The sequence below is a fragment of the Natator depressus genome, chromosome 2 (assembly GCF_965152275.1).
Source record: "Natator depressus isolate rNatDep1 chromosome 2, rNatDep2.hap1, whole genome shotgun sequence".
Lineage (NCBI taxonomy): Eukaryota > Metazoa > Chordata > Testudines > Cheloniidae > Natator > Natator depressus.
In genome coordinates this window covers 192,192,520-192,217,094 of record NC_134235.1, presented here as the reverse complement: position 1 = coordinate 192,217,094, position 24,575 = coordinate 192,192,520, and the positions used below count along the sequence as shown (strand labels likewise).

The 24,575-nt window shown below is 38.5% G+C and overlaps 2 protein-coding genes across 3 annotated transcripts in view; one reads left to right on the top strand and one right to left on the bottom strand.

Moving 5' to 3' along the window:
• CMC1 (C-X9-C motif containing 1) overlaps positions 1-3,998 on the top strand; it is a 64,362-nt gene extending 60,364 nt beyond the window's left edge. Inside the window, exons 3-4 of the mRNA XM_074945636.1 lie at positions 427-517; positions 2,736-3,998. Of these exons, the coding sequence (XP_074801737.1) occupies positions 427-517; positions 2,736-2,856 (212 nt within the window). The 3' untranslated portion in view covers positions 2,857-3,998. The remainder of the gene's footprint in view (positions 1-426; positions 518-2,735) is intronic.
• A 5,020-nt stretch (positions 3,999-9,018) lies between these two features.
• AZI2 (5-azacytidine induced 2) overlaps positions 9,019-24,575 on the bottom strand; it is a 47,777-nt gene continuing 32,220 nt past the window's right edge. Inside the window, exons 6-8 of one of the 2 annotated variants that reach the window (XM_074945631.1) lie at positions 23,633-23,694; positions 16,551-16,669; positions 9,019-11,619 (exon numbers count right to left, since the gene is read on the bottom strand). In XM_074945631.1, the coding sequence (XP_074801732.1) occupies positions 11,213-11,619; positions 16,551-16,669; positions 23,633-23,694 (588 nt within the window). In that variant the 3' untranslated portion in view covers positions 9,019-11,212. The remainder of the gene's footprint in view (positions 11,620-16,550; positions 16,670-23,632; positions 23,695-24,575) is intronic. The other variant, XM_074945632.1, reaches the window with a different exon arrangement.

Below are 24,575 nucleotides of genomic sequence, written 5' to 3'. Positions count from 1 at the left end.
TATAATAATGTATTCTGCAATTTCCACAGTATGCATCCGATGAAGTGAGCTGTAGCTCACGAAAGCTCATGCTCAAATAAATTGGTTAGTCTCTAAGGTGCCGCAAGTGCTCCTTTTCTTTTAGCTAAAAGAGTAGTAATCTCCTGACAGTTTAGCATCAGATTTTAAGATGCTCAGCTAAAAGCAATGAGAAGTTTTGACTTCTGCCAGATTGCAGTTGTCTTTAAAAAAAAAAAATACATGAAGCTCATCGCTGACCTAAGTGTAATGCTTGGCTATACTGAAGTTACAAAAGTTCCAAGCTTGCCATAATGCCAGAAACAGGTCAATTTGGGAGTCAGATACTCTTTTAAAATAGTGTATTGTACTTGTGTTAATGTGGATCCATAATAAAAGAATCTAAACTCTCTATTTTTTATATTTCAGCTTTTACCAAATGCTGCCAAGAGTCTGGCTTTCTTATGGTGGTGAAATGTCAACAGGAAAATGCAGCCTTGAAAGAATGTCTAACTACCTAGTAAGTCAACCTGAGACTTCAAAAAAAATAAATGTATATTGCTACAGTCATGGTGCCATTGAGAAACTGGGGGGGAGGGGGGGACAACCACCAAGACCTTTAGACAATGCCTGAGTTCATTATGTAGTTTCAGGGTGCTCTCAAAAAGGTTCCACATATCTTCAGATGATTCCAGAAGTGAATGGAGATGCTAAGCCTCTTCAAGCAAGTTTGCAAGGTGTCATGACTTGGGCCTTCCACTACTGAATCTAGGTTGGGGTATTTTCTGAAGGAAAGCAATTATATCTTCAGCTTCAGGGAAAGCAAGGCATCTTTTACACTAGCATTTTTTCTGAAAAATTTCCCATGGTTGTGAACACTGCTGCAGCTCTGCTGGTGGTAGCAAAGTACTGGTAGATACTAATATTCTACCATGGTGTCAGGGACCTGTACTGAGCTCTCTTTTGAAGCTCTTGTTTGTCCAATGAATGTGAGCAATGAGTCTGGAAATTTCTTTAGTCTCTCTCTTGTACTCTATTAGGTGTCAGTATCTGCAGCCAGGCTGTTTTGAGGATTAATTATGTCACTCTAGGGCCGAAAGTCTGAAACTGAAGGGGGAAAAAATACATTAACATTGTTACCAGGAACTGTAGCAATTACTCTGTTGGTGTTCAGAACAGTCAGCACCGTGTTATAACAACTTAAGTCAAAGGTATGTGTTGCCAGGCACAAGTTAACAGCTCTGTTTATGTAGTGGAAGCGTGCATTGCTGTAAATATTAATCTATATATTAATTGTGGACTTCCTTATGGAAGTTGTATAAAATAAATCTGGATAACTTCCTTCAGTGGTGTGTGTGTGTGTGTGTGTGTGTGTATGTATCTGTATATATCTGTATAAGCACTTCATTTCCTGGGGCCTCTGCAGCAGACTGTGGAGAACTCAGATCTGAGTATTGGGCGTACAGCAGATGTGCCACAGCAGGAGCCAGTGTAGAACAAATGTGAAATTCAGATTATTGCTAAATCATAAGTGGTGTTTCTAAAAATTAAGGTGAATTGAAAAAATTAGTTAAATCTTCTGTTTATGGGCCCTGCCTTGTTTGTACCCGACCAAACACACTGTGCCCTTCACCATAACTTAGGGCAGATTTGGTTACTTAGGGTTTGTCTACATAATGGGGTAATGTGCTCTTCAGGGATGTAATTTCTGAAGCACACTGAAGTGTTGCACATTAGTTGGTCAGTGTAGATCCTACTGATGCACACTAAAGGTTCCCTTTTGGGCTTTAATATGATACTGCTTGAAATAGCACTATGTTAAAGCACACCAGCAGGATCTACATTGACCAATTACTGTGAGCTTTAGAAATCACTCCCCCCTTAGACAAGCCCTTAGTTGAAAAAAAGGCACAAATTGTGTATTCCTGCAGATATGAAGAGTGTGTTGACATGGGGAAATAGTCCCCACTAGCGGTTCTGGGGACACACTTATTTTGCACTAAGAGTACCTTTGTGCAGTTTAGCTTAAATCCACTTCCAAAGCTAAACCACACAAAGTATCCTTGTGTGCAGTAAATATCCCCTAGTGCAGAAAATCTATTGCATTTTGAATGCAGACCCTAGCTTATTTTGCACTAACTCCTCTTTTTGAGAAGCCCTAACCTACCCCCTGATGAGATGATCTGCAGTTGTAGTTTTTTAATTAAAACCATTTTAAATATGTAGTGATTAGGTTATTAGCAATAGGTTATATACATAAATCACAAATTTTGCTTATGAGTAAAAAGATATGTTCAGCTCCTATTACAAGTAAGTATATTATTCCATGGAACACAAGTTATCAGAGTAGTTTAATTTTAAGATAAGCAATTGTACAACTATAAATGTTGAGAAAATAGCAGCTGGTATCCAGGAAAAATGCAGTGGTTAGTGGGATTGTGATATCGGAAGTAGTTCCTCCGCTTTGTTCTTCAGCCATAGTGGCATACTTTAGGTCTGAAAACAACATACTCTCCAGCAGAAGGCAGTGTTAGGGAGGAGACAGATGCAAATTTAAGCTAAGTGCTATTGGAAAGAGGCAAATTCAAAATCAACTTGTGTGTGATCATTAAACTCAAAATATAAAGAGTTATTAATGCTGTAGGTAGCATCTCAGTTCCACAAATGTTATTAACTTCTTTGATTAAGGTAGAAGCCACAATATTATTTTATTTATTTATTTATTTATTTTCTTGTAGCTATAATGATCCAGCATTTTATGAAGAATGCAAAATTGAATACTTGAAACAAAGGGAAGAATTCAGAGCTACTGGAATTCCTGCTAAACAAAGACAACAGAAGCTTCCTACAAGCATGTAGCTAAATCCTAAAATGAAGTTTGGAAATTTACTTCAGTTATCGACATATACATTGATTTGGTGGAATAAGTACGTTAATTGAATAAGCAGACTCAGTTTTGTTTAAAAAAATGAATTTGTCTGAGGCAGGATTTGATTGAAATAAATGTATCTCATGTTGTATTTTGTGTATTAGGAATAAACTCTTTTATGAATGAATCCAAAATAACTAGGATATTTTTGACCTGCTCCAAGGGTTTGTGGAACTCTGTCGTGTAGAGTATTTTGAGAAAAAAGTTTAGACCAATCCATTCTTACTGAACGTTCTCGTGTTTTACCCTCCCTCCACTAATATTCCTCTCTGTAGAATTTAAGACTTTTTTAATCAAAGGAAGACATTTTGCTTCTGTTTACCCAAGGTAATAAATTCCAGCCACTCTCTCTGTAAAAGAACAATTTAAGGTGTACCTTTTAATTTATCATTTAATATTGTTACAGCTGCTGTACAACAAAACACTGTGTGTGCATGAATCAGTTAGGCTTGAAAAAATATTCTATACTTATCTTGGGAAAAGTGCCCTATCAGGAACTGTTCAAACACAATATTTTTAAAATTCTACTTGTGACTAATTTAATTTAACTCTGATCAAATGATTTTAATGTCTGTTTTTTATTACTCAGCTAAAGTGTGATGATATAGCTCACTGCTGTACAGATTATCATTAAAAGGAGTATGTAATATAATAACTAAAGGTGTAATCAGGCCTGCACAGAGCACTGCTCCTGAGAGCATGCCATCTCAATCTTCATTACAGTCCCTTCTGCCCACTTCTATATCTAGGGCTACTGCCCCATTACTCATGAGCCCTTTAGAGTACTTTTCTCTGCTCAGGAAGCTCACATCTTAAGGAAACCTCTTTCAGAGACAGAATGAAACTGAGACACGGGCAGGAGCATAGTTTAAGGAAAAGGTATTCTCAGTGTAAGGTTTCTTTTTAGAGAAAGCTGGATTGTGAGAAAAGACTTATGGGAAGAGAGGAAAAGAAACAAGAACATACTAGGCTAAAGAAGTCTCCAGAAGGGAGACAAGGCATGAAGTGTAATGGGAATTTTAACCATCACTTAAAGAAAAAGCAGACCATGCACCAAACAAGATAATGCTAGGAGGTAAGAAAGAGAAGAGCAAACAAGAGGCATTAGGATTTATTTTGAAGTTTGCATGATGGAATGAATAGTCGAACCTCTGGAGGGGGAGAGACGACTGGTAATCTCTCTCTTTCTGCCAGGCAGTGTTACTCCATTTCATTCATTTTTAAACTCTCAGCATCTACAGCTGGAAGAGAAGGTGTTAGCAGATCAAGATATTGGTTTATAGAATAAGAAAATGGCTGCCACAGTCTGAAATTGGTCTCAGAAAAATGTAGATCAAGACCAAGAGCACTTCTGTCTTTCAAAGGGGAGAGGTTGCTTACTGAAGTGTCAAAACAGTTAGTTTTGTATCATTCTTTCCCTACCTTCCTGTTTCAAAAGAAGTGATAATGCTTATATCATTAAAAACCCAGTTTACACAATGGCATTGAGTTGCTGCACTTGTGAAATTATTGTGGATGGTGGTAAGTAAGCAACCAAACAATATGTGTATTAGAAACAAAGCTATGGGTAAGGCAAGGGTCTAGTAATAAACCAAGGAAATGAAAGTGGTGGATAAAGCCAGACTTGTTTCTAGATACATTATATAGCATTTTCTGTCTTTGCTTACTGTTTGAAAGAAACTCTCTCTTTAAAATGCAGTCTTGCACTTGGATCACTGCATCTGAAAAATCCAAGTGGGGGGAAGGGGGAACCCTACACAGGTGTGTTAGGTAAAAAGATAAAACTTGAAACTGTAGTGTTCTGTCTAAGCATTAAAGGTCAGTTTGGGGGTGGCTACGTTTTGGGGGGTTTGTCTCTCCTGTAAAGAATCTGCTTGTAACTTTATTTTGAAGAGAATAAATTTCTTACAGCAGGAGACTTACATGCACTGTTAAGACCATAAATTTCAGAGAAGCAGCCGTGTTAGTCTGTATCCACAAAAAGAAAAGGAGGACTTGTGGCACCTTAGAGATTAACAAATTTATTTGAGCATAAGCTTTCGTGAGCTACAGCTCACATCATCGGATGCATGCCGTGGCTGCATGCAGCCGATGAAGTGAGCTGTAGCTCATGAAAGCTTATGCTCAAATAAATTTGTTAATCTCTAAGGTGCCACAAGTCCTCCGTTTCTTAAAACCTTAAGTATGTTTCAGATGAACAAATTACTTGAGTATGCAAGGCTCTGGGAAGCTTCTACTGCTTTTCTCCCACTGAAGAGGTTTGTTCAGTGATTTTTGTATTTAATTGTTGGCTGTTAGTACCTTTTATCACCACAGGGTATGGGTTGCTCCTGAATTATTGAAACGGAAAGTCTGCTTGGTCATGTGTGTCCTTGAAATTTGGAAATGTGAATATCTTAAATTATAGGTAGAAATTACAGTCCTAGCCTCCTGAAGCCTATGCCATTACTTGAATAATCAAGAACACTACCCTTTTGTTTCAGTGGCATTTAGACTACTGAAATCAATGGGGTGTAGGTGTACCCTAGTGAACTAGGAAGCCTGAGAACATCTGCAGATCAAGCTAGCAGTGACACCTATTAAGGGTTGCCTATCACTTTTTCTATTTTAACACTAGTTTCAGTTGCCAAGTTAAGTATATGCTAAGGTTTTCTACATTTGCTGTCTGCTGCAGGCAGATCTTTTTGGGAAGTTTCAGCTAAAGAAGATAAGCCATTTCTGAGGATAGGAAGAAGAGGTTTTTTTCAATGTTAATTCCAACCATTTCTTTGGAGAAGGAACTTAAAGTTTAGCAGTAGGATGGCCTTTGGAACAGATGCTTTTTACTGTCCCTCTGAAAATCCATTGAGATTTGTCCAAATTATAAATTGCTGAAAAATCACCATTTGCACATGCTCAAAGAGCTCTTTAGGGGCTTGCTGCTAAAGTCTCCAGCAATTGACTCTTGATCATTCTTTTAAGGCCTGTGGGACTTAGCCTCAGCATTCACCAAATGCACAGGCCTTCTAATAACCAGGTGCCCTGCGCATGCTCCCAGGCCCCACTCAGCATCTTGCATAGTAGGAGCTGGAGCTTCAGGGGGGACAGACACACCAGTAGATAGGAATTTCTCTCGCAGCCTAGCAGAAGATATCCCAAGCTGAAAGCCAAAAGATGACCTTCCATTCACTAATTTTAATTCTGTTCCCTTCACAGTTCTGATGCAACAAGCCTTTCCACTCCTAAGTTAACAATTCTCCTTCTGTTTTATGGATTTGGTACCTGCGCAGTTGTCCAAGCTCACTGCTGGCAGAGCAGGCACTTGCACTCTCTCTTTGGCAGGCCCAAATCTCATTGATTGAGCTATGCTGACTGTTCCAAACCTTGACTTGACTACACTGTCAACCACTAGCTCCTTGCTTCACTCAGTGTCCAGGATGGGATGCCAGCTGGGTTCTGTTCCAGGGCAGTGCACATGCAACTTTAACTGATCAGCTGGAAGGGTGGTGAGCGAGTGCCCAGGCAGCAGAACAAGTGAAGTGCCTTCTTACTGTACTTCCAACCAGGGCGGGAGATGAACTCTGCAGATGCACCTCCGGACTCTGCACTGACCAAGGATGACAACTGTGAGTGGGGTGCAGAGATGCGACAGGCATGTTAAAGGGACTTTTGGCTGATAGACTGAAAAGGACACTGCCAAACTTATTTGGGGGTGGGTCTTTTGCTGATGGTTTGTTTATGAACCCTGTTTGTTTTCCCAAATTAAAGCCAGGTTATGTCCCTCCTTTTATTAAAGTTTCTTTTTTACACTCACACTCTGTTTCTGAGAGGGGAAGTACTGCCTCATGGCTGGGCTGTAACTGTCCCAGGTTATGGGGGGAAGGAAGGAAGAAGAGAGATGACTCAAGCTGGTTTTGTTGGAGAAACGCTTAGATATTGAACTTGACCCTTGTTGCTGTCAATTCCAACACGGTTAAGGCACTATAGTGGAATTCATGCAGGTAAATCCTTAATGTTTTGAAAACCTGGCAGCTAAGTTGAGAGACACAATGGAGTCTGAATATAAATCATTAAAGTGAAGGAGACTAATACATTGATCTATGTGAGATCAGCAAGTCTGGAGTATGTCAACTTAAGGGTCTTAAACCAGTGTAAGATCAGAATCAAGCCTATTATCTCCCAAAACTTGGCCTAATGAGAAGTTATGAACCCTTCAATTTTTATTTTAATATTGTAGATGCTGCAAACAGTTGGTATTGACTGAATATCACTGTCATTCTGTAGTTACTTTTTTTTTTTTAAAAAAAACGTGAGCCAGAGCCGAGTAACAGCAGTATAATCAATGGAATTAGGCTAACTCACATTACATAAGGATCTGGTTCTATAGTTTGCTATAGTTCTTGTGCCTTCATCTCTGCAGTATGCCACAGAATGTCTCCTGTACAGGACTGAAATGACAATGCAGCCCTATCCCTCTTTTTTACCCTGCACTGAGTTCAGGATAAAAGGGTGGGAGAGATTCAGATTTCCCCCTTCACCATGGAAGATTTAGTTGTACACTTTTCCAACACGTTAATTCCACTTAGAAAACTGTACTTAAGATGTCACAGTGCTACCTTTAAAATAAGAGGGAACCATCACATAAAGAGAGCCGTTCTGAGCACTTATAGCAGAGAGCTGCAAGCCCCCAATGCAGTGAGGGCTTAGGCTGAAATCCTTTTAGGACTGCTTGTGTGGTACTCATTAGGAAGGGTGGTAACAGTTAATTTTTGCCTATGAAAGTTCCCCCCCAAGTTTTGATTTTAGTTTGTATTTGTACTATTCATTGGAAAAAAGGGACAATCAACTTAAAGGGACTTAAAAAAAAAAAAGTCTAGCCTTGTAACCACTACACCAAGCTTATTGTAACTGGAAGAGATGAAGAAAAAAAAAAAACCCCATCTGTTCACTTTATACATTTGACAGCCTGTTAGGGGAAGCTAGTTTTGGTGCTTCCCTCTTTGGCCTGGATATTTCACACAGCAGCAAGGGAGGAGGAAAAAAACCACAAAGGCAGTAGACTCGGGACAAAAGTTTCTGAAACTATTACTACCTTTTGAATTGAAAGGGGACAGTGCCTCTAAATTTCTACTATGCCAGTGTTAACTATTAATAAAAAAAGCCTAGGAAATAAGTGACTTTCCAGATACTTAGTATGCAAGCAACTTGCTTTATGGTCACTTGATACAAAAAGCAACAAATACTAACCATGTTTTTCCAACAAAATTTCAATATTCTGTGACACTTTCATACTACCACCATCAAGGATGAGTAGGGCTGTGAGCCACAGCAGTGACCAGTTCCCATAGGTCATGAAATTTAACACAATTTGACTTTTCCAAAAGTCTTATTTTTAAATTCATACAATTTACCCATTTTCAGAGGAATTTTTGCTTTCTACTCCCATTTACACATTGATCAACTGGACTGAATTTTGATTTTTCTTATACAAAAAAACCCCACTGCAGCCATTCTTTACTTCTTATGGCATTAGCATGCCATTTGTGAGCATCTTCAATAAGAACCTTTGACTTCTGAAAATGGAAAAATCCTTCTAACCCACAAAAAACATGATTTAAATTGCTGCTCTTAGTCAAGATTTGATTGCAGACTTCAGACCAACAAATGCATTCCCACCTCAGAAACTGGCTAGTTCCCCAATGACTCCAAACCCAGAGCTTCCCTTTTCAAGGGTTATGGTAGAGCTGCTTGTTGCTCTTAGTGGACTGCAACTCCAGCCTACAGCGAGCCCCGCCTTGTCTCACCTGTCAGAATCTAGCAGTCCCCTTCAGTGAGTACTGCTTTTCCTTCCTCTCTTCTCCCTCAGCACATACCTGTAGCAGAGGCCTAGGCATAGGGGCTGCTTTGCACAGAGAACAGAGCAGCTTCCTGCTTAAGTGCAGCCTGGCTGTTTGTAAAAGGTGAAGAGGACAAGATTGGAAAGGGGCACTTTTGGAAGAGGGGAGGAAGAATAAGGGAATATATAGGAATGTTCTATTGCCTAAGACAGCCAACCCCAACTACCTCCATGTACCCAGGAGGAGAATACTCCTCCACACGTCAGGGCAATCTGTGGAGGTGTACACTCCTCCTAAGGGCTAAGCAGGTACCTTGAATTTAATCTTTTATATTTTCACTGATCTGTGGTCAGATTCAAATTCTTCCCTGTTTTGCACACAATCTAAAAAATAAGGAATTGACAGAGCAACAACAAAGGAAACAGCTGTGCTTGCCAAAGCAAAAGGACATTTATAAGTGAAGTCCATTTCAAACAAAAATAAATTTATTTAAAATTTTACACAACAGGATTCCTTCCTTGCATAATTCCAACTGTTAATCAGGTTGATGGCTGTTGAATACATTAAACTTACCAAAAATCTTTGTAACCAAGGGAGTAAACCCAGTAAATTACATTAAAACTAGATACAATATATTATGCAGCCACATGAGAAATAGTTTCTGGTGCTTTGTTATTACACAGGTAGTTGGTTCTATCAGCTAAAGCCTAGCGACTTGGATTTTTTTTATGCATATTGGGGTTTGTTCTATTACTTTGCAAGAGCTTGCACTCCCTTGAGTCAGTCATGTTCACTGGTCAGAATAAATTCCAGCATCTGACACTATTTCCATTAATCACAGACAAATCAGGATACGTGAGCAAGATAACAGAAAGATAAAAACATATCTGGTGAAAGGTAGGCATATTATTTATGTATGCTGTTCTCTAATAAAATAGATGGTATCAAAGACATTCTTTTGACTTAAAGATAGACAAAACTCCAATACATAAAAAGGAGATGGATATCATATGAAGTACTGAATGCATGGGGGAGGGGGAGCAGTGGACCCACATAAGTCATAGTGCCCACATTTCATCATATTTTTAATAGTACATCACTGATGTGACTAATGCAGCCATAACTTTCCTACAGAAGTTACTCGCTTTTTTTATATTTTACTGCTCAACTGTTGTGAAATCCATTTTTTCTTTACATTGACCTCAAGGTGAATTGGTCGCTTGTTCCCTGTATACAGGGAACAATTGCCAATACTGATCATTTTACTACCAATTAAACTTTACATTCACTCAGAATATGAAACACCCAATGTAGAATTTTCCTCAAAGTATTGTACATTTCAACCATTTCACTTTAAACCTGGTGTAAGAAGCCAAATGGTTCTAAAACTGCTCTACCAAAGAGCAAGACTTAACTGCCTAGAAGCTTCCTTGGTTTAAAGAGACATTTATCTTTATACCAGCTAACCACATACACCAGAATATGGACAAAACTGTGTAAAAGTTGGCAAATTTATAATTTGAAACACTTTAGTTTTCTACACAACAGATGAAAAACCCTACTGATATGGCACAGTTGTGTATTTCGAACACTGACACTTAACATTTGAGCTGCTCAAATTAAGGCTTCTGTTTCTGCGACAAAAAAAAGTTGGTGGCCTTAGAAATCACAGTTAAAGTGAAGATTTTGGTGATATACAACTGGAGGCACACAAAGACCATTGCATTTTGGTTAAGGTGATTCTATAACAGGCACCAATTTCCTTTCTCAGTGGAAAAAAATAAAAACTATGTCCATGAATTACAGCTTTCAGCAGCATCCATGTATGATCTTTAAATACTTACAGTAATGCCAAAGAAAAGGTGCCATCGAAACAGCGTATCCTTGCAGTTTTGGTTTATACATGTTACATAAACATGATTTTGGAAAAAATCCTATAAATCTCACCTTTCTTCCTGGCATCTCTCACACATTATAAATCCAGTGACTGTTCCTAAACCAGAGGGGGTAAAAATAACATTCCAATTCCATTCTTTACCTGAGAGTTCCATATCTGAAAGACGCTTCTGTCAGAGGTAAGCTCACAGCTTTTACAGGTTTCTAACACAGGATACCAAATGCCTTTATGAGCAGTGTTACGTACATACAGCGAACTGAAATGCAGAGCTGTATTATTTTGATTTATTCCAAGAATTCAATATTCAGTCTGTGTAATATTTGCAAGTGTGTGTCCTGTTCAGTATAAGAGGACCAAGCATTTAGAGCCGGATTCTGATTTGCTTATACCTGTATTACCAGTGTAGCTCCTTTGATTTAGTCCTGATCTACAGCAATGAGTGATCAGGCCACCCATCTTGGAACAAGACAAAAAACGTTACCTCCACATTTCAGCTAACTACTTTTCTCTTTAAAAAAATTCTAGCACTCAGGTGCCTATTCAGAACCAGCCCCAGTCTCTCTCAGAAACTACTTAGCTCTTGTGCAGGCAGTTTTGATTACACTGATCCAGGTAATCTATTGGATAGTTTGACAAAGAGGATTTATTTTTCATTTCCCAAAACATTGTCTCACTAGGTTTTGGAGGGCTTGGGAATACCCAGGAATTATCTTCCAGAGAGCTCTTTCCATAGGAGTTTTGTTCATGACAGGTGGTGCTGCCAATCGCCATGGGTCTCTCATCTGTCCATGACTGGAGATTTGCCTGTTCAGACAGGATTTTTACATCTCTTGAGAGAGGGGGAGCTATGGCATTGCAGAGAAGTTTGTCATTTTGTGAAAGAGAGGTTTTTTTGTAGACTGCCCCAGAAGAAGTCAAATATAACTTTGTGAGGTTCTTCTCCACGTCTTCAACACATTGTACTGGTGCACAAGTAGACACTGGAGAGAGAAGACAACTAAATGTAATTCTTAATTTATGGATCTAGAAGATACAGTGTACATTCATTCAGAAATGTACCTAGTGTAACAGGACAACTTTTCACCTAATGGATCCCATATCCTGCTTTTGAGTGCCAATTAAATCAGAGTTAATTTTTATTCAAATTTATTTTGCAAGTTTCACCATAACTCATTAAAATAGCACTCTCTCAAAAACCCAATCAACTCGTTCTCACATGGATGTGAGAGGGACTTGTGAATCTTTGGAAGTTTGGTGACACAAGTATAGAGTGCTGCACCAGGATGATCTGTGTGGACTCAAATGTCTGATTCACAATGGTCCCTTCTGGCCTTGGAATCTATGAATGTTGCTTGCCTGCAAAGAATCTTGCACCTTATTTCATTGTCTCTCAATGAGTTGCCTCCTGCTGCTGCCAGGTCCTGAACTCATCCTCAGTCCATGAAGCAACAGTAGGGAGATGGCATGGAGCTTACTGCTTCTCTGCTCAAGGGCCAGGTTTCAAACAGACTAAGAAGGAGAGGACCTTTTGAAAACAGGCAGCAACTATCCAGAAGTAGAAATGGGACAGGCCACATGTTGGGTGAGTATGTGACAAGGAGTGGGTGGAGCTAAATTGCCCATATCACCTCTACTTCTCTTTAGCATTTCACTACAAATTTAATGAGGATTGTCAGATCCTACAAGTTAAGCACTCCATAGAGAAGGTGAAGTTTCCTACAACAGCTAAGAATCTAGAATACAAACTCTGGTTTATAAAAACACAACGCTCAGAAGGAACAAACAGAAGAGTCAGTGCAGGATGTAGCGTCACCCTGCCAGGGAACGTGAAAAAAAATGGTGACCAATTAGCAAATTTTAGTAAAAAGCACTTTCCAAGGGCTAGTTTGTTGCATCTGGAAGATACAGTTAGGAAATTTGTGACTCACCCCATCTGTGCTGATAGGTGTAAAAAGCAGTGCTTGAGCTGTAAGCTATTCATAGGTACAAGGACAAATGGCAACCACACACTATACTCCAAAAGCTGTGAATACTGGGGCTGGTGAAGCTTTAGGGCAGATGAAGTGTTATTCAGTCAGAAGCGTAGAAAGGGAATTGTATTATTACTCCTTGGATATTTCTAGTTAAACTGAACCTTCTATCGACAGCCAAGCTAGTGGTAGCATAGCTATTCATCTCAAAAAAAGTGTGGGACAATGCAACCTATTGTCTGTGACTAACAGTCTGGGTTATAACTAGTTAATAAACATTTCAAGGTCAATATTTCTGATCATCAACCTGAAAGTACTTTAATCTCTCAATAAAATGACCCAAGTTTCTATACTCTAAGACTCAGATTATTTGACAAGAGAAGCATGCAGAGCCACTTAGGCAGCCTTGTCCTACTATTGAGTAGTTATATACACAACATATACTATCTGTTTGTTTTGTAGCAGTGGGTAGGCCCCATCAGGACTGGTGCCCTCTTGTAATAAGTGCTCCCTGAGGAGCTTGCTGTAGTTTGCTTACGAGCATGTGTGAGCGGAATACTCACATTCAAGGAAATGGCCTACTGAGAACTAGATGAAAATTGTAAGGATGAGAAAATACACCCAAAAAAATCAGTACACTCCAGTGGTCTGGAGATAGTTCAGGCCAGAAACAAGTGGTTGAAATACTGAGATAAATTCTGAGGAAAATGTTTGTTTCCACAGACAGAGGGCATTCTAAGTGACAGCAACAAAAGAGAAATGTTCCATTTCATCCTTCCTATGAGGCACTGAGAGAATTAAATAGTAAACAGTATAAGTTGGCTGTAGTCAAGATTTGACCAAACTGTACCAGCCCAGCAAGAACTCAAAACAAGACTGGGCTGTCAATTTTTTCCTGAGATAGCAAAAAATATTCCTAAATAAGTAAGTTGCTTCTAAACACATTCAGCAAAAGTGTGTCAATTCAGACAGTGTCCTACGGTGGATCTCTCTCAACATTTAAGAGTTATATAATGCCCAATTCATGCAAGGAGCTACAGCATTATATAGCCTTCAATCTTAAAATTTGCTCATGTTCTACTTACTATATGTTAAGGTACTGAAAAGCATCAGAAAACACCCCACTTTCTCATTGTTTTTCATCCACCATTACACTTAAAGATTTCCAAAATGCTTCAAGAAGCCATGAGCTGCTTTTCGTGAACAGTGTCTTGTATGTGGATAAATGGAATCCACATACGTGTTGCAATGGACATTCTGTTGGCAAGATTAACATGTAGCATCAATTACTTTGAACTCTATAAATTGCTTGCTTACCCTCTCCATTCTCTGAGGAGTATGAAATACAGTGTTGAAAAGTAAAAGGCGCTCTGAAAAAAAGCCTCACTTCTGCTATAGAACAAACTTCAAAGTAATCAGAAGTGGAACTTACAATAGTGAATAAAACAGTGTGGGAAGGAGAGGAAATTCATTCTACTCCTGCCCATAACTTTTTGAACAAGATTCAATGGACATTGGAAAAAGTATTGAGTCAAAGACATTCCAGATTCTACCAGCCTTTTCCTTAAGAAAGATACTGCTTGGGAACACACTATTCTACATGTGTGAAACATTCTGAAAATATAGTGGTCCTTGTAAAAGAAAGAGAAAGCAATTCAATTCTTTGCTGTTGTCATAGGGTTTCCCTTATATTAATTCACAGTCTAGTCACTTTTACCTCACTGTTTTACTTGCCCAATTTTTGACTCAACTCAACCCTAAAATATGCAAGGATATCATTTTAGAAGGTCACGGAATATTTGGAAACATTTGTTAAAGTGAGGATCATGTTTGTCTATTAGCTCTCTTAATTCAAGAAGTTTCTTTCCTCCTCCTCCTCCTCCCCTCCCCTAAAAGCCAATTCGTGTTTAGAAGGAGATAAGGAGTGCATGAACACAGTTATTAGGCAAACTGATTTTCTCCCATAAATAGTCCAAGACATGGTTCAAATCAAGGTTATACTCTGCATGTTAACAATGCAGATGCATCGTGACTGCACGGCATTAATACGAGACATTGATGAATCAGTAAGCCAAGTCCAGCTTTAAGATTGGAAGCTTGCAAGAAGAAATACAGCTAGATCAGGGGTAGGCAGCCTGCGGCACGCAAGCTATTTTCAGTGGCGCTCACACTGCCCGGGTCCTGGCCACCCTGCATTTTGATTTCATTTTAAATGAAGCTTCTTAAACATTTTAAAAACCTTATTTACTTTACATACAACAATAGTTTAGTTATATATTATAGACTTATAGAAAGACCTTCTAAAAATGTTAAAATGTATTACTGGCACAGGAAACCTTAAATGTGAGTGAAGAAATGAAGACTCAGCACACCACTTCTGAAAGGTTGTCGACCCCTGAGCTAGATGCTTGTATGTGCCAATAAATGATTGTGGGCAAAGAAACTTACAAAATAAGCCTGGCAAAAATCCACACACCCCAGCAGACCAATTTATAATGTCATCTTCTATATCCCTTGAAGCACAACTCCACTACTGACTGCAGAAAATGCTGCTGCAATGAGTTTTCTGGTGGGGAAATGAATTGTTAGCACTTGTGCAGATGAGAGAGACAACAGCCACAGAACCACTACAGCACAGCAAATGCATGCTTCCTTACGCTACCATTACACAACCCTGGCCAGAACAGACTTCTTAGGACTAGAGAATTATTCAGAGTCCACACAATCCTTGATTTCTCTTCTGAAATTGGATGTTAAATGTGTCAGTAGCGTACCTTTTCAATGTCATCCAGTGGGAACTGGACTGAAGCTACCAACTCATTTCGTAGACTACCTCAGATAGTGATCATCAGTCACAGAACAGGACCAAAGTCAAACTGGTGCCCTAGAGGTGAATCCCATTATCAATTCCTTGAGCCATCCAATTCTGTATTAGCAAAGTGTTCCTCTAATATTTAGCCTTTTGGATCGGTCATCTGAGCTCTCTGACCTGTTTATATCCTTTATCAAAGAAGTGCATCATCAGATGTCGTCACCAATCAAACATACTATAAACAAGTGACTGTTGCTTATCCTATTTATTACCTACATTTTGGAATTTCCTACCCAGTGAAAAATAGAGATGCTGCTACTCACTAACTGAATGATCTCTTCTTTAGCTTTCTATTATTAGATCACAGGTGACAGTGCCAAATATCGGTCTTTTGTAAAACCCCTGCATTGGAAGGAAATATTACACACAAGAGTTGAAACAGAAATAATTTCAGTCAGCAACATATAAAATCTGCAGTAAACCCAGAGCAATGGAAATGACCAATTTTGTCAATTGTTTTTAAGAGGGTGGTGGAGGTAAACCAGTTTTCCAGCATCAATATTTTGATTACAGGGAATGTCATCATCTGGAGTTCTATTTCACTGGGAGACAAGTTTTCAGAATGTTTTCATCAGTAGTAAGAAAAATTATAGCTACATGGAAAGAGTTCAAAATCTGTTCCTGAATTTTAAAATGCTACCAAAATGTTTTCTATATCTGATACTATTAAAGTAAGAGAATTCATCTGAAAAGTGAAATCTTTGTTTTGTTTTTTTAAAATATGAAGTAGTTGTGGTAAAAAGGTCAAATATGAGTAAACTTAACACCTCAGCCTTGTACACATCAGCGACACTTGACTGAGAAAAAAGCCACAAGGGGAACAGAATACAGTACTGAAGAAAAAAAAAAACATACAACACATCAGCAACACCTTTATGTGTGAAGCTGACCAGTATGAGACAGAAGCCAAAGCAGTAAAGGGTTAGGCTGGAACTATAATACACTCTGGCTTATCAACTTCAATTGATGAGATTTTGATAAGATATGATAGCTAGTTTCTCTTTAAAATGGTGTAGCTTGGATCAGTGGTTTGTATTTATAAGGCTTATTCCTGCAAACACTGACTTGCCTTTCTTGGTTGCAGTTGGGGTTTTCAATTTTCGTAGAACCTCAGCTTGCACTTCAGTCACCAGATGCAAGTTAGACATTTCCCTCTTCAGTTCCCAGTATGCTTGCTGCACATTTTCACTGAAAGACATTTTAAAAAGTTAAATTTCTGCTGCCCTTGCCACTGGCCTCCCTGACTCTACTGCAGTTCTTAAGAGTTACAAAGAAAATATTAACCCTGAACAATGCCTTTTTTGCTTAATGAGTATATTCTCTTTTCAGTTTGACTAAAGAATCGTTTCAATCTGACATTGCCAGTAGACAGTATAGCCAGTAAGGCAGAGGCCATCAGATTATGTGGCTCTTAATGCTGTGCATACTAGTGCTTAAAAACACTGAACTAAAGCAATAATTCCAAAACTCTCCAAATGGCAAATTAAGATTAAGAATACTCTGCTAGTTTCACATCTGAAATTAAGTTTAATCCTGATGTAAAGCCAATACCCTCAAAAATATCCTAAGTACATATTTCAAATACACACACTGGATACTATGAAATAGATGTGGTAAAGAAATTAAATATGAATTGCTTTGTTTGTAATTTAGCAAATTGCCACACACAAACTAACATAATATTCCAGATCATGTTAATGGATCTACAGTATTAGTCAAAAACTAAGCATCTGATATTTCAAACTTGGTATTTTAGTCTTCACACCACTCAGTTTGCCACAGTGATTTCAGATTAATTAGGTACTTGATACCCAAATTGCTGAACACATGCCCAGGCCAAATTAAAATAATGCTTTATGTCTGACTGGGCTGCCTCATGCTGTTGAGTGTAAATCAACGTGACAAGACAGTGTAAGTTATCAAGAACCAGTTCTCATTTTTGGTGGTGGACAGGGAAAGGGGTGGGAAATCTGGTGGGCAGAGCTGTTTTGTCCTCTAAATATTCTTGTTATTTAAGGCAGTTATTATCCATGACTTAAACAGGTAATCAGCAAGTCAAATTTTGCCAAGAAAGAATCAGAGAATGTCTAAGCAAAATATATGATGAAGAGCTATTTATTAATCTAAATTTAGCAGATTATTCAGTCTTCAGAGTATTTTTCTGATATTTAATAGATGCTTAAGAAGGTACACTTAGTGCCCCACTGTGAGCTGTAGCTCACGAAAGCTTATGCTAATACAGACTAACACGGCTGCTACTCTGAAACCTGTCATTATTTCAGAACATAATTCTATGAACCAGATTTTCAGAAATGCTTAGTACCCACAACTGTTTCTGTTTATGCAAGTACATGAAGACTATTTTCAGAGTGCTCAGTACCTTGCAGCTCCTATTGAAAACAATAAGAGCAGCTGAGAGCCAACCTGGTTTGAAAACCTATCCCTGTACTTTCAAATGAAATAATTAGATAGCATCATTCATGCTTCTACACATATTGAACAGCAACTGTATATCAACTACTGTTTTGAAAGACCTCCTGGAATATTTTAAAAATATGCATGCACTGTTACCTTTGATATAGAGGCATTGGGCTACTACTGCTTTGACAGTCAACTGCTGGCCACAGAAAATCCACAGCTTTTTTTAAATTAAGAATCCTGCTCTAACAAAATCCTTGGATCACCACAAGTTGCTCAGAAAGGAAGCTACAGCATTAGTGTTTAAAACTTTCTTTCAGAACAGACTATGACCAGAAATACCACTTAACAGTAAATATACACCCAAGGCAAACTTTTTTCCCCAGAATTAATTGTATTATCATAGCATCTTGGAGTCCTAAGTCATGGACTGGGACCCCATTGTGCTATACAAGAATCCCCATTACACATAATTTCTGAATCCACATTCAAAATTGCTTTATAGATGTGACAGCACAATAGTTTTCACTTCATTCCAGCTCTAAGATTGTTGGGTATCAGTGATATCAGTGGGTATGAAATGTTATCAACACATTTGCACTGAGAGCAGAAAAGTGTATCCTAAATCTGCGGATATCTGCTGCGGAATCTGTGTGACACCTGAAAACTCAAACTAACTAACCCAAGTAGTTTTTTTGTTTGGTTTGTTTTTTTTAAACAGAGGACAAATAATCGTATTTATGCTTCACTTATTCAGATGCTCTCAACTTTGAAAATGACTGGATCAATGCTCATTCTACCAAACAAGAACTATCCAGTATCCAAGTTACATAAAACTTAAAACCAGCTCCAGATCTGCCACAGACTAAGAGTAAAATGTTCAGAAGTGCCTAAACGACTTGGGAGCCTAAATCCCATTTTCAAAAGTGATTTAAAAGCTTAAGTCTCACTGAAAGTCAATGGGACTTATGAAGTGTCTATCACTTTTGAATATTTCACCTCATATGTACAATTTTCCTCCAGATGAGAATGTATGACATGGATCCTTGCATGTATTAGTTAACTATTTAAATTACTACAAACCTTTTCTTCATGGTTATTAAGTATTCTATATACCCAGATTGTAAATTGTAATTACAAAGTAACAGTGGCAGCTGTATTGATATATGTAAACACACCTTTATTTTAATCTTCTCAGATCTGTTAATTATTTAGCACAGAGGTTCTCAAACTGGGGGTCGTGACCATTCAGCAGTTCACAAGGTTATTACATGGGGTGGGGGGAGTTGCAAGCGGTCAGCCTCCACCCCAAACACTGCTTGACCACCAGCATTTATAATACTGTTAAATATATATATAAAAAAGTTTAACTTATAAGGAGGGGGGATTGAACTCAGAGGCTTGCGGAACAAGTGCTTGCTGTGAAAGTACAAACGTTTGGAGAACCACTGAGTTAGCATAAAAACATCTGATCCACTCACTACACATACATCCCTCTACTGCAACATTTTAAAAAATATGTTTACTGCAAACATTTGTGAAATACTACAACTTATTTTACTAAAATACTCCTCTCACCAATAAAATCATCCACCACTATGCAATCCTTTTATAGATACTACTTGGAAAGCTCTTAGCACCAACATAACTGTTTAAGTCTTCAGGAAACTGGATTTGCAAAACAGGTATATTACAAATCACAGAGATTTTGCAAGCAGTTGACAAGTGTGAAATAATTACTTCACAAAAAATGAGTTAAGGGCATATGCCCTCCCCCAGTAAACAATAAGGTTGTTTGCTATAGTAAATGTTTCACACAGGAACCTAAGGGTGTGAAAAGACTGCTCTGTACAGTTCTGTACATTAATATGCATTACAAATAATTACAATATAAAACCACACTGTACATGTGCCAATTCCTGCGGAGGGCTGCTACCTGGAAGCTGCTTTTTAAAAACAAATTTACTCTACTAGACTGAAGAACAGATAACTACTTTATCTTGAGAACACTTGTGCTGTCAGACATGCAAGATTGACTATCCTGCTGCAATTGGAACTACAAGACAAAAAACAAACAACAACAAAAACCTGTCTGCTGTGTGACAAAGGTGAGTAGCAGTAGTTCGGATATAGCCTGCCCTATATTATAGTCATAATAAAAATACTATTGAGTAAGTGAAAAGAACGCCGGTAGCACTACTCATTCTTTAAAATGTGTGTCCTTCCCCTTCTCAACAGGCAAACCAAGACAACGCAATATGATATATGACAATTTCTTATTAGTAAGTACTATTCTCCCCTCTTGTGGAAAACTACGTAAGTACACAATTTGCCTATGTCAGGATGAGAGGTACAAATAAGCTCACAAATTTATCGGTATAACCACTACATTCCTTTAAACCCAAATATTTTTTTTTAAAAGGGCATTTTCAGGAGTATTTTTGAACTCTCCCCCATACTGCACTCCCTGTAGTCAAGAAGGATAACAATGTATCAGCTTACAACACACACACGATTACAGAGCAAAGATGTTTTGGGGCTATTCCAACAGGAAAAGCAGTTATCTGATTTGCCAACACTTTTCAAGAGGACTACTATGTGTTTTAGTCAAGTGAATAGAAGGAATAATTTGTAACATCATCATCTTATTTCCTGTTTGTTGAAGGTAGGCAGCACAGCACAGACCAGTGGAAGCAAGGTTAGGCTGGGTCACTGCATTCTCCACTTCTGCTTCCATCTTCTATGATGTCAGCTTGAAGATTTGTCAGTGTTATACATTATTTGAGAAAAGGGTAAATTGCAGCTGGGAGCACATTCACAAACAGCTGTTTCTGCAGTACTGACAGAAAACCTTTGAGGTCTTCAAAAGCTCCAATACTAAGAGCAGGACTCAACTCCTTCCTGTTAGCAGCTGAAAATTCCTTTTACCTTTCAAGCCTCTTCTAGTGTCTGTGAATGTCACTGGAAAGTTGGAGAAGAGTTAAACAGGAAAGCCAGGAACTATTTTAGTTGATGTCTTATGCCCTTGTTATCTACAGGTTGCAATGCACTATGGAGGGGCAAGCCACAAAGGTCAGTTAAGCTTCAGCCAATGCAAACTCCAGTGGGCCACATACTTAAGTGGAACAGGTCACCATCACTACATTGTGATCCATGAATTTTTGCTGGCTTCATCTCCTTCCTGGAATGATACAAGGTGTTCATCTTTTAAACCCTATATTACGTTGGAGTCTAGCTACCCAAGAATCTTCTACATACTTCGCTTGACTACTGTTAAAAGATTTGAGAACTTCCAGATGTAAAACTCTGGCTTTAAGGGTGCTGCATGAGACTTATTTATTTTGCTCAAAAAAGTGTTTTACCTTTTGATAAAACTATGGAGATTAAGATCAAGTGGCAGGTTATGGTGGTTGATGGGGGGTAGTTATTGTTGCTCCACCATATGCTCAGTTCTGGCTGAATTTTCGTTTACATAACTTGCTTAGACAACAGCATTTTGCACATAATTGATATCACCACTAGAAGCATTTAGTTTACTCTTATCTCTGATCACAGATTCCTTTTCTCACCCTGATATCATTGTGGTTTTTCAGGTGTTGTTCACTATCCTTTTCAATGGCACTGAACAAGCAGCTAAGTTCTCTAGCATTCTCATCTCCTGTTTTGAATGCTCCTTTTCCAACCACTCCTTTTAAGGTTTCTGGTGGAGACTTTGCACCTTCCATAATAAAGCACCACACAGCTGATTCCTTGATACTTTGTCTACCTTCACCACCATTTATATGTGGCTTCATGTAGTTATGGGTGTTGACTCATATTCCAGTGTCATGTCACATCTGCTTGTCTTGAACGTCTTCTAACTACAACTGAATAAACCAAAAACTTAAGTACTTCTGGACAAAGCCCTAATCCCATTTTGTGACTCCACTCTTATTCTCCTTAATTAAAAAGGTAACATTGCTCCCAAGCCCAGAAATCTTGGCATCATCCCTGACACAAGACCTTTCCCTCATCTCCAAGTCACTATTGCCATCTCCAGAATTCGTCTTTACTGCCATCTTGCCTCTACTGAATTCCTTTTTCTTGACTTGATCACATCTGTAACACTGTTGGCTTCCCTTGTCCTAGCATCTATGTCTATACATGGGAATTCTGCACCAAAAAAATTAATTCTGCAACAAAAATATTTTAAAATGAAATTTGCAGAATTTGTCAAAACAACACAATATAATCACACCAGTTTCAATTTTTTTTTGTCATTTATTTAAAAATACCTGTCAGCAAGTATGTCTAACAATACAGACAACAAAAGATTCAGGAAATGTTTTTTGAGAAACAGATTCCTTACGAAGCGTATTAATACAGAACTCTGAGTAATAATTCATTTAAACTACAATACAGAACCGTATTGCCCACACCCCTCAGAAGCAGCGCAAAGGCTTGCGGGAGTCAGGGGTAACAGAGGAGCTGAGGGAGAGGGAAGTAATTGCTGGGAAGGAGCCTGGGTATGAACTTGGAGGGTTGTTGGGTATGGGTGTGAAAAGTATGGAACAGGGTTTTTTGTGGGGTGGGCAGTGGGGAAGGATTGTTAGAGAGCTTCCTGCATGCAGACCCTAGCTGACTCCTAGCCTCTCCCATTCAGTCAGGCACATCTGCCCCGTCCCCATGTGTCCCTGCATTCCCATGTGTCCTTGCGCCCTCTGTCCACATCTGTCCCTCCACCCCGACTCAGGCACATTCCCCACTCCTCTTCTGGATAAGCCCTTCACAAGCCTTTTATCTGATCACAGTCAAGGGCCTCACCCAGAACTTTTCCCAATCCTGGTGTCTCTCAGTCTAAGAAGAAGACAGTCTTTTCTAGCAGGCTCTTCTTCTAGCCTATGCATCCAACCCTTCCTGGTCACATGCTCCCTCGAATCAGATGCTTCACCCGAGCACATCTCAGTCCTATGATTCAGAAGAAACCAGACAAAGGCAGAGCTGGGCCCACCGGATTTAAAAGGGCCAACTCACTCCATGAGTGTGTTCCATGTTGGCTACTCAACAGTGTACAAAAAGGAATCGAAACTCCTGGTTACGAAACTTAAAAGGAATCCAGATATACTATTAAGATGTAGAAAGTAGAACCATACATCCCATCCTCCACCACATTTAGCCTTGAAGCCACTACCAAAGCAAACTCAAAACACAATACACGTTTGCAAAAACTCCATAGACTTGCTACACTATCCTTCTCACATTATAGTCTTATCCAATCCCCTACTCCCTCAAATCAGCTTTTCATCTTGAATGTCTGTCTACTCAGTTTACTTTTGGATGTTGAATCTCTAATTTGTACTAACCCACCTCTTTGAGACACATCCATTTCTCTTCCTGATTCTAGAGTGCTTTCATCCTTGACTGTAGTAAACTTTATTTATTTAAACTACCTATTAAACTTGTGTGATCTGGAAACAATCCAGAAGATTTAGACACTGTCTTCTCTGTCTTAGAGTTCACATAAGTAGATTTAACTTTCATCCTAGTTTATCAACATGAATAAAAATAATAAATTGTATTAAATATGAAGTGCATGTGAGTTGATAACTATTTATATAGCAAGCTACCTTGCTTGAGTTAGCATATTATTCAAATAAGTTCACGCACAGAACCATCTGCCACACCAGCTCAATGCATCATTTCTAACTCAAACACTAACAAAATGAAACATAGGAGAACCACAAATCTTCATACCTCTGAATATTTTCTTTTTGGAGGAGGTCTCCATTTAACAGATTTAATTCCTGACCCTGGTCCTGAAAAGAAGAAAAAAAAAAAAGCAAACAGTTACTTCTATTTAGTGTCCAAGACCTTTGTAACAAAAATCTAATCTTCTGAGCATGTGGGTCTTCAGTTTCATTAGTTGATGTACATTGGGAAGGGAAGAAGAGATTGATGTGCCAATAGAAAAATTTGTAAAAATTCACAAGTTTCCTACATAAATTGTGGCTACCTGAATTAATGTGTGAACGAGAAGATCGACTGTGTTGAGAAAATGAGTGAAATGCAACAATACTATCCCTGCACTTTCTGAAACATTCAGTTACGGGGTCTAGAGATTTTCTAGTAAGAAGGCTCACACAAAATGCTCATCTATACAGAAAAAGGCAAATCCGGGCCTCATTAACATTATTTCTGTGAGAACAAACCAACCACAAAATTGGTAACTAAATAGTCTGGGCTATACTTGCAGACACCACTTTTAAATATATCCAACTTCCACAAGGCATGTAAACTCAAGCGTTTCAACCAGGCGATACTCCATCAGTTTTTGTAGATTAAAGTCAATGGGATTTGTACTCCTGTGTTACCTATGCACTTTGGAAAAATCCCACCTTTAGGTACCTAAGTATTGGTTTATCTTTGGACATCTAGATTTGAAAATTCTGGCTTCTGTATAAAAAGTTCACAATAACTAACTTATTTAAAAAAGTCTAAAGGACTTTTTTCTATTAACACTGAAGCAATTTTGTTTTTGTGTGACAAATTTTTTAAAAATAAAATACATTTAAAATAAAATGTTGCAGAAGAATGTACTTGCTGTAGTGTTTACAGTATCAGGGCCTTAATTTTTTAAGGAACTGTTTTTTGCTTATAGCAGTTTTGTAAAAGTAGGATACCCTACTCACAGTGGCAT